General features: G+C 41.8%; 1 protein-coding gene across 1 annotated transcript; it reads right to left on the reverse strand.

Annotated features, from left to right (window-relative positions):
* Positions 1-421: 421 nt before the first annotated feature.
* On the reverse strand, positions 422-6,515 carry LOC146573839 (inositol hexakisphosphate kinase 2-like). Its single transcript, XM_085273268.1, has 5 exons — positions 5,754-6,515; positions 3,904-4,126; positions 3,112-3,296; positions 2,474-2,649; positions 422-1,897 (listed from the first exon to the last, which is right to left on the reverse strand). Exons 1-5 carry the CDS (start codon positions 6,010-6,012, stop codon positions 1,253-1,255), a joined length of 1,488 nt encoding a protein of 495 aa, XP_085129394.1. The 5' UTR covers positions 6,013-6,515; the 3' UTR covers positions 422-1,252.
* Positions 6,516-11,230: the final 4,715 nt, after the last annotated feature.

An 11,230-nucleotide genomic window follows, 5' to 3' on the forward strand; every position in this document is an offset into this window, starting at 1 on the left:
CAATATTACAAGAAGTATCCACAGTAGCCTGGGCATGTGCCTTAGTAATTCTTCACAGCAGGTGGTGGTGTTGGGGAACAAGCCCCGGCACCTGCTTGCACTGAATTGTCTGCAGTCCTCTCATACTTTCAGTGTTGATGGTAGATCTATTAATCAGTTGGTCATCACGGACTTACTGAGCGGCACGCCAAAAAGAGGTCATCTGCCTCCATACATTCACGCACAGAGGCAACGAGCACACATTTGCATAAAATTTGTCTGCCAACATTTCCCTTTGGTTTGAGCAGGAAATGTGGTTTCTCTGTAAACGTGTAATAAAAAAAAAAAATAAAAAAAAATAACCCCCCCCCCCCCCCCAAAAAAAAAAAAACCAAACAAACGAAACAATAACCACCATCAAATATTAAAGAGGACACTGATGTTACCACAAACCAAGGTTTTTAATTTTTCTGTGAACAAACTGTGGACAGCACAGATATACAAGATAGAGGTATCCAAACATGTCAAATAACAATATTTATTAATATCATTATTGTAACATTAATAACATGGAATGTACTACCTTCCATTCACATTTTTGAACTTTTAGATTATTTTATGAAAGATGTCATATAAATAAATAGCTCTCTCACCTCTTTCTGACACCTATATGAATATAGTCTCTTTGAATATAGATGAACAGGGGAGAAGGATGGCAGAATGACCAGGTAAAAGAGGAGAATGGAGGGCGTGCTCTCACCGCCTCTCTTCCCGTGGACTCGCTTCTCATACTACTCCTGCTCTCTATGATAGCCCTCAGCCTAAACACGCACTCAGCAGAAGTGCATGTTTGCGTGTGCAAAATGACAACACTTTTCTTTGGAAATCAGACACAAGGAAACACTTCTACTGTCTCAAACTGCCTTTAATTTTTGCTGCCTACCCTTTTTTCTAATGGTTACTTAATGGGTTAAAACAGAACGGTGACAACGGGTAAATCACTGCATCATTCACACAGATGGCTTTTATGTTACTTGCAGGTCTGTTTCACATCCTGAGGATGGACGTACTCAACGGCCACATCGAAAAGCACCAGTGGCAGAAACAGGAAGGGGGTCCGATCAAAGACCAGCTACAATGAAGTCCAACTTTGACGATAAGAGAAGGAATTTCTCTCCCCTTTAATGCAGTCTGCTCTTCCTCCATTTGTTCAAGGTTCAGACAGTGTGTTATTGTGCCTCTGTGTTTGAACGGATGAATGTTATGTCAGTATTCAGTCTGTACTTTGGTTCTCCAGCTCAGAAATGATGGTGATCAGGTTCTGGAGACCAAAGATGTAGCCGCTGTCCTGGCCCTCGTGGACCACGCTGTCTTCCCGGTAATGTCTGCAGGTGGTGTGGGCAAAGTCTATCATTCTCACATCCACCACGGAGCTGTGTGTGTCTGAGCGGGACAGGTGAGCCTGGCTGATACCTGAGCTCCCGCTGCTGCTGCTACTATCACTAGATGTGGAGGGACTGTGTGGAAAACCAAGCGCACCTGCAACTTCACCCACCTCCTCCTCCTCCTCCTCCTCTTCGTCCATTTCTGGCTCGGCTTGCACCTCCTCGTCCTCATCATCCTCATCTTCTTCCTCTTCAGAGAGCCCGTCCTCAGTGTGTCGGCGTGTGTGTTTTCTGTGTGGAGCTCCATCATAGATGATGAGCAGAGAGCTGGAGTAAAAGCGGTAGGATTCGCAGGCCTCCAGTGCAGCCTGCATTTCTCTGAGCCTGCTGAGCACCGGGGAAAGGAGTTCATGTCGCAGACGCCGACCGCTGTGGAAGAATTGGAACAGAGCCTCCTTGAAGCCCACAAGGGTCAGTTTACGGCCATGGTACTTGTTCATAAACATCAGCTGATCGGTGTCACTCTGGTACACCTGTAGTGATGAGAAAACATGGAGAGGTTGAAAAAGCTGGAAAAGTTCACAGACTCTCAAACATCCGCATTAAAATGGCTATAGAGTGTATCTGCAGTCAATCTTTCCACCTCACCTAGATATTTTGGGCCTTATTCAAAGTTTTCAAACAGACAGACGTGTTCTCGTATAATTAAAAGGCCAGCGTGTTTCAGGCTAGATGGCTATAAAACAAGTTAATCAGATTACAATAGGAACTGTTGCAGATTTTGTAGCAGTGTAGGGTAAAAGCATTAACTTTTAACAGTCGCAGTCTTGGGCACTAAAGCTGGATTACCCACATAAACCACCAAGACATTGTTTCAAATTGTGTTTTCAGACAATTGACAAACAGCTGTAATGTTTTAAATGGGTGAGCCTTCTGTCTGTTTCCGGTTTTTACGCTAAGCTACAAGTCAGCTTATACAGCATTCAATAGACAGACATGACTCTTATTTCATGTAGCTATATTTCCCCCAAATATCATCTTCTATTTCTTTTCTATTTCTTTAAGAGTAAGAAATGAGTATAGACAATAGCGTTTGCCTGAAAGCTCACCTGCATGCCACACAGACGGACTCCTATTAAGGCTGATGTGCTCTGCTGGCACTTGCGTATCTGCATGGCCTTCTTCTCCTCTGAAGCGTCGTCTCCATGCTGTCGCGTGCCCATCTTTAGGTCCAACACGCACGGCACTGTGTGCCGCCAGGTCAGGTTTTCAAGCAGAATGAATTCTGAGAAAATGAGTCAAGGAAGACAAGACAGACAAAACACTACCTTCTTCTGGACTAACCAGTTTTAAGTTCAACCTGCTGGACGAGGCTGAATGAGAAAACAACAGAACTGAGCGTTGTCTCGAAAGATTCAGCTCCCGTTAACATTTGCAATATGTAAAATCAAATCAGAGCAACATCAGGTAACCGATAAGAGTGCTTTTGAAATGCAATGCCATAGAACAGAGAACAGAATAGCTGCACAAGTATTAGATAACGGGCAGCAGGAACCTAATCCACTGATAACCGTAATCTGGTGGCTTACTTGGCCAGGACTCATGCCATGTACACTGGCCTGGAACCTACAATGCATTTCATTGCAATCCCCCCCCCCAAAAAAATAAATAAATAACATTACGTAGCTTTTCTCTGCAGTCACATATGAGCCAGTTTCAAAAGAAAACTCAGTCAGCGAAAGGATACTGTACTGGTTGCGGTGTTTAGCATTCTCCTTCATCCTCTGCAGGTGCTGCTGGTGACACTTGAGGCTCCAAGGGTTGTGTTTGAGCTGTGGGACAGCGTTACTGTGGCTGTCCTCTAGTCGGTAGTAGAGCACCTCGGCCTGCTTCAGCCACTCCAACTCCATGTCCTCCTGCAGCTTTTGAACACTGAATGAAAGACAGGGAAAGACAGCAACGACTGTAGTTACACATGGCTAAAGAGCAGGAAATGGGGAGTAAAGTATGGAGAAAGAAAAAATTCCTGGAAAGAGGTACAAAGTGGAATCTTTCGCTCGCCACCATCCATGCATTCAAACATCAGTTTTCCTTGTTTAACCCCAATAATCCCTCCCCAGCGCAGGGCTAACTAAGTCAAAGTTTTCCTTTTGTATAAAGGCATTAGAATGAATCTATTGCAATTATGCAACAATGACTCTTTGACCCTCTCTCCAAGGATCAGCCTCCAGCTGTATTTAAAGACAGTTAGGCTTACGATTACGAGGCTAACTTTACGATCAGTCAGTGTGTGCATCATAAGTCGTGGTATGTCTCTACAGCTACATTCACGGAAAATTTAAAGTTGGTTATAACGTAATACGGGTGCATAACGGCTCCTAAACCATCTTTAATTTCTTTTACATGAGCAGTGAGATCAGCATGAAAATGACTCACTTTGCTCCCACCTGCTGAGGCATCAAACACGTCTTGTCTTATCATGACTAACAGGTTCCTGAGTCAACTACTGTCTGTGATAGGGTATTTCCTTGCACCTCACCTCTTCTCCTTGTCTTTACGAGAGTTGCGGCTTCGGCCATCTTTGCTGTCCGCTAGCAGCGAGGAGGCCATCATTTTCCCCCACGTCATCATCTTACTCTTGGGGTCACAGTCCACCGAGTGCTCATTGTTCACCAGATCTGTGGCTGGGTCACTATCAAGGGGGTAGGCGATTAGGCAAAGATTCCCCTCCTCGTCCTCCTCGAAGCTCACGGACACCACACCTGAGACAGAGACAGAAAGGTACGTTTTAGACACAGACTCACTGAACAGTGATGGGAATTTGTTTCACAGGAATCTATCAAAGAGGATGACAAACTTAAAGGAAATCTCTTCACTGCTTTAAGCAGCACGATACAAAAGTATGACTGAAGTGGATGGTTGACGCACACTGAGCTCTAATCAACACATTCAAATAACAGCCCAAACACAAAAGACACCAGGCTATAAAAACTTAGGTCAGAATTCAGTTTATTGATTACCACCAATTATCTGAAGCAAACTAATCAATAGTATACATACACTGTAAACGTGTAGGAACCAGAAAGCCATGTACAGGAGAAAGCATCAGAAAATATATGCTTCTAACAAAAATAACAGGAGCTTCAGTGAGTCAGAAAAGTTTGGAAGATTCAAGTTCGGTTAACTTCAACAGAAAAGATATATTTCCATAATTTTCCCATTTGCTTTTGTCCAAAACAGCTGCACCCGTTCCTCTTCATGCACGTCCCATGTATGGCTGAAGCACAAGCTGAGAGAAGGTGAAGCATGTAGCAAGCAAGTATGCCTCATTGTGAAGACAAATACAAATGGGGGAAACTGTTGACATGGAAAACAGTGCACAGGTGTCACGAAACAGTCAATTTACAGAGTGAATTTAACTTCATCACTTCTGGGGTTTGTTGGAACTATTATATGGGACAGCAAACTGAAGGCAGCACAGTGCTTTTTAGGATGACCAGAGACACGCGTTTGCTCTATATCACCTTACAATTCTCTGCTGGTGACACAAAAGAACCGGCTCCGCTGCTCTTTGAGGGAGGGTCTTAGATAGCATTTAAAGAGGATCTGCTGTAGTGTAACGTGAAGGGAAATAAGGACACCGTAGCAAAGGGCTTTGCTGTAAAGAACAGGCCTTTCTGCTGTAACTCATAGTTTAATCCCTTTAATCCATCACACTCTCTGAATGAAAGAATGAGATGAATGCAGGAACAATGTTGGCTATGTAAATAAGAGATGGTATGTTTAACCGGTCCAACAGTTTCTGCTTGCTATCGTCACTCACTATGCCTCATATTTGACAACCTTTAAAACAAAAAGAAAAAAAACGTGGGAGTGACTCAAACGTCAGTGAAATAATACAAAGCCATTCAGTGGTTTTGTGAGGCACCACCTACGTTGACCTTTGCAGGTGATGACCTCCAGCAACTGCCTGAATTTCTGGATCCAAAGGAGGAAGAACCTCACACAGTTCCCTTTTCATCTCATTGGTGTGTTGCCCGGTAAAAAGAAAGAAGTAAAACAACACAAAAACAGTGGCTCGCAATTGCTACCCTGACTTACCTTCAGTTCATCACTCAGGTAGCCAAGCAGCACAATTGAAAGGCCCGTTTGTCCCAATTACAACCTCAGCTACAGCACCCTCCTGTGGCACAATGCGGTATAAACCTGGCAAGCGCCTGCTTGTGCAGACATGGGCATCTCTAGTTCCTAATAATCTAAAATTGCACACTTGACACATGCAAGCAGGCTCTGCACACATCTATCCCTATCTGATGTATGTATGCACAAAAAATAAGTATGCACGTAAAGAAAGAGACATGCATGAAAAAACACAGTAGTTGTCATTACCTCTGTACTGGGGGGTAAACCTCCTCATTGCTGCAGGCAGACTTTTGTAGAACTGATGCTCGCGGGGAATGAGAGGCTTGCAGATGGTCTGCTCTCCAAAGCGTAGGACGCAGGAATGTCCCCCGACCTGGTGCACGAAGGGCTCAAGCATCACTCCCTTCTCCATGTAGCACTGCTGGTGCTGCAGCTTGTTCTGTTGCTTTTGTTTTTGCTCCGCATCCATGACCTCCTGGGCCTGAGCCTCCACAGCCGGACTCATCCTCCTCTGGCCCTGACCACACTGCCGCGGGCATTAGACTCCTGACGCACGCACCAACAATATGGTGGGGGCCCTTTCCGGCAGGGACTCGCACACACTCACGGGCTACAGATCCCCAGAGGACTAGTCCTAACACGCTGCATTAAAGATCGCAGTTTGTTTTTATGAGTTATTCCCGCGGTGCTTTCCGAAGCATTTGCTGTGATGGTGATCTGCTGCGCCGATGCTCTCACTGATACTGCTGCTCGAAAACAAAGGACAGGAAGGAGGAAGAGAAACAGAAAACACGACTCAGGTTTACTGAATATTCAATTCCTTTCGGCTCCTTGCCTTACAGTCCTTGTAGCCGGGTAGAAAAAACACAAAACAAAGCCGTCTTATGTCCTTTATATATTAAGGTTTGGAGTTGTGCTGCTGCGGCAGATAAGGCGACCAGACACAGCTCCTGCTTGTGCCTTCTCCGCAGACTCGACGCCTTATGACAGACGAGAGCTGGCTCGCTACTGGTAAAGCTCTAAGGAGCCTGACACTCGGCCCGCCCTATCACAGGCAGCCCACCAATCACGTGCATCTAAAGCAGGTTGTTGGGTGGCAGCCCAGAGAAGCAAGCAAACAAAGACAGGGGTGGGAGGGGGCAGTCTGGGTGAAGGGAGAGAGGAAGAGGAGAATAAAAACAAGGAGGGAGGGCAGAGCTGAACTCAGCTGTTTCTCTGCGCGACAGCGGGGGTTTTAACAAACTGGCAGAATAAGCACCAGCATTTCCTTAAAAGACGTACGGTGTGGGGGAGAGAAGCACAGAACTAGGACAGGAGTTAAACACACAAACTGACATCCAATGCAAAACGGCAGTCAAATATAAGTAAAAAAGTCAAACTAGACTCCTGGATGAACAAGTAGCTTTGCTCTTCCAGGAAAACATGCAAAAAGGAAGACGCCTCGAATTTAATGTCACTCTTAGGAGATTTTTTACATACTTGTAATTGTTCCTCATACAATTTACTGCATAGCATAAATTTAGGTTTTCTGTAATTACTGCTAAAAAAAATAGTTAACTTTAATTTCTTTAAAAATATTGCAATTTAACAAACCACCTTTCACATTTTAGCAATAACAGGGTAGCAAACAGCATGATTAAAAATGGGGGACCCCTCTCTTCAGTTTACAATCTATATTGAAGCGTTGTTGATAGTAAAGCCGGTGTTGTGCCAAAAAGTGATTGTCTACCAAAAACTGATTTCCGGTATTTGCCAAAAACTGATTGCTCGTATTTAAACTGCTATAAGTAACTTGTTGGCCTATAATATGTGAAACATATGTCAAATGCATCCCTCATGGATGACACAAAGTCATATTGAGCCACAAACAACATTCGTGTAACAAGGTAGAAGCCGCAATCAGTTTTTGGCAGCGACTTTTATAGAACCTTTATTTATGCAGTTAAAAAAAAACTCATTAACATTAAAAATGTCTTTTGTAAGAGTAAGACAGCAGAAATGGCAGCAAATATTACAATAGTTCTGTAAAAATATTGTAAGTGGGGAAAAAGGACCGGATTGGTTATAATGTGAGTACAATAACACAGAGTTATAAAGATACTTGAAAAAACAGATAATCTTTTAATTCTATATATAACCCCTTTGTAAACGCTGTTCACCGAAGTCTATTTACCAACATACGTAAAGATATTACACATAAAAAATACACGGAAACATTGGAAATCACTTTTTGGCAGGCAATCACTTTTTGGCACAACACCCGGCTCCATTCGCATAATCTTCTACTGTTTTCAGTGATTTCTTCAGTCGCTGTTGGCTTCAGAGCTGTGTTGTTATGAAGTAAAGGCGTTGGTAGGAGTGACGTGTAAGGTTTCTAAGAGCTTGTGCTCTGACTTGAGTGGAAACTATAATCCTCATCTTGCACTCTCCCAGACCTCCTTGACATAGATTATCGTAGCAGGCAAAACAACATCTGATTAAACCAGTCGCTCACTGCTAACTGCAGTGAGGCTAACTTTAAACTGCTGACGAGGAACGCGTGTAAGTGCACAGTGTACTATTCCCAAAACATATAAATGCATGTTTGCCGCCTCCAACATATCATAACATGTTTTGTGTGCACATACCAGTGTGTGCTTTAAGTTAGAGATGGTGACTGGCTGGGGTTGTAGGAAAAGAGTCAGCACTAATCTCTCTAATCCTGTCTCCTGGAACAAAAGGGGAAATGGGCCATGATAAACAAGCAGGGAATATTCCCAGTTAAATAAACGAGTATGTTCAGTGCAATTACCTTTTTTTGTGGACAAAAGATAGGGTGGGGCAGCCACCGACTTTTGCACATCTCCCTTTTATCTGTGAGCAGTGAGGCTGAGGCTGCTAAACTAAAACACAAATGAAGGTCAATGGCGTGTTTCTTTGTAATTTTAGAGAAAGGTTGCTGTCTTAAATCCCGATTTGATTGTAAAATCATACAATGCTATATGTCAACTGAAGCCTAAAGCAACATTTGAGCAGTGGCACTGAGATCTTTGATTAAACAACAATTTTATGATCCTGTACTGGTCTTGCTGTTCAAATACGAAACAACATCAGTGCCAAGACTTGCATTGTCCACTATATTTAACATGAAACGGGAGATGAAAACGACAGTTGACAATGTTAAAATCATGAAACAGCGTGCTGGCATTCGTTTACATTTAAAGCTACAGGAGGCATGCTGTTTGAAGCTATAAGAGTTCAGGCATGCTTTTTATTTCCGACAGCTCAAATGAGCACAAACAGAAACAAACATGATCTAATTCACACAACAAATTACTTTTTAAGTTACGCAGAGGAATTTAAAATGTATGATAGGATGCACTAGAACAAATCTAAAAAGACAAACATGAGAGACAAGTGTCTGTGAAGGTTCTCAGTCATCCAGGTCATTGTAGTCAACATCAGAGACAAGTGTAAGGGACTGCTATGACCTTGAAAGTAATGAGCCATGCACAGCATGGGGTAGTTAACAGGGGCTTTTCACAGTGATGCCGACGCACGTGTCAGTCACAAACAGAGAAATGAGATATGAAATATGCAGGTGACGCAAAGTCCCAAATCCAACCCCTCACCTGTACGGACAATTTAACAACTGCACAGTCAAAATAACGTCTCTTGATGAGGTGATAAGGTCTTGTGCTGCTGAAAAAAGAGGCCAGATTTTAATCTGTGTACCACAGAACATGAAGAAAACAGCTTTGCAAATCAAAAACGTGAATCTTAATCCCCAGTAAACTCAAAACACAGAGACAGGGGCCCTTATGGAATGGAAAGAAGAACAAAGTGAATATCAGCAGTCGATCATCAGGCAGACAGGCCATCAAACTTCACTCAAAGCTATTTGTGAAGCTCAAGTTCAAACTCTTTATATGTACTATTGGAGCTGTTGCCATGGAAATTACACAAATACTGAGCCTACACCATGTCCGCTACACTTACCTTGTGTATTTTATACTAATTGACTCGCTTACATTTATATAGATATTTATTAGCAAAAATATGAATTTATATTTGGACAACATTTGCTTTTCTCTTCATTCCAAAAACACATCTTCTCAAATATAAATATGCCTTTGCCCGACTGAACACATATTAAGCAAATACTTAGGCAAGAAGATCTTGCAAAAAGTACACAAGAAAGACCAGACGAACCTTTTCTTCTTTTTGTGCTGGAAAAGTAACCGTCTATGTTTACACCTTTACCTTAAATCCCTTTCAACTTCACCTTCTGTGTCATTTTCAAAGTCATACAGACACCTGTCTAAGCATCCTTAACTATATGATTAACAAGTACAGCATGATCAAAGGGCTCACTTAGCAATCTTAATTGGTGAGCTTTTATCTATCAACAAAATACGGCAGCCCAGAAGATACAGTGAGCGCTGGTATGTCACTGAGGACATTGGGTGATTGATGGGTCGATTCAAGGCTGCAGTAGATTTACAAGGCTTTATATAACGTGACTGTTCTAAAATTATAATCAGAAGACATGTTTGGATAGTTTCACTATTTAAAAATGTGATAGGCTGTGGAGTGCCAACTGACAACTGAATGAGCAATTTGTGAGTTCTTTAAATACCTTTTTGTTCACACCTTGTATTTCTCATTGCAGGCTTTAGGTCAAGTATGGAGGCGTGAGTGAGCAGGAGAGTATGTAGAGAAAATCTGGATTTACAAGTTATTTGACTTTGTGTACTTCTGTGACTGTCATAGACAGTTTTGTTCTTATGTGTTTTATGTGAGATTCCCAACTTAATAGCAATCAAAGACACATATAATCTTTTTGTTTTCCAATTTCAACATAATTTATGCTGAATTTACCATTAAAAATTATTGGTTGATTCTCAAATGTTATGAATTTTATTTTATTTAAATTCAATGACAACATATTCTTTGCAAATAATTTATTGAATAATTTTTTTTTTACCGCATTTTGATTTTCCTTGCTTTCCTTTCCAATACTATAATTAGCAAACAAAATCCATTTTAAATTTATAAATACCTACATAAATAATTTATATACAACATAAAAAGTAAAGGACCACGTACAGAACCATGTGGAACACCACATGTGACACTTACTGGTTGTGACCTTGTATTATTTACATAGACATATTAATACTGATCTTCTAAACAACTGCTTAACAAACTATCTGCTGTCCCTTATTCCATACATTTCTAACCTTTTCAATAATAATCTGTGGTCAGGGATGTCAAATGCCTTGTGTAAGTCCAGAAATACCACAACTGCATGTAAGACTCTATTTGTTCCCAAACTAAACTTATGTACTTATAAACAGTCTGGACTAGATGTCTCTATTAGGATGAAAATTATAGAGAAGGCTCTTGAATGAGCTCAGGCGGGATGGGTCGCTAGGATCTTTTTCCTTGTAGTCATACAGACGAAAAATATAGAGGCATCAGTGGAGAACATGAAGTACAAAGTAACAAGAAGCATGGTTTTACTTAGAGAGAACACCCCCTAAAAATCTTAAAAACTTTTTTGTACAACCAAGGACATTTTATCATTAAATATTGTTTATACACAGTATTTTTTTTCAGGTTCTACATTACAAGTCTGATGTGTTGACCTTATGTCCTGCAAGTGCTTAACAAGATTTAGGATGAGACATAGTGCATAATCTTAATCAGGTGGCACGCGTCTGAATTTTTACTGGATCAAT

Source organism: Mchenga conophoros, linkage group LG5, assembly GCF_057382185.1.
Source record: "Mchenga conophoros isolate Kocher_MC1m ecotype Shallow Benthic linkage group LG5, M_conophoros_male_GT1.1, whole genome shotgun sequence".
Taxonomy (NCBI): Eukaryota; Metazoa; Chordata; class Actinopteri; order Cichliformes; family Cichlidae; genus Mchenga; species Mchenga conophoros.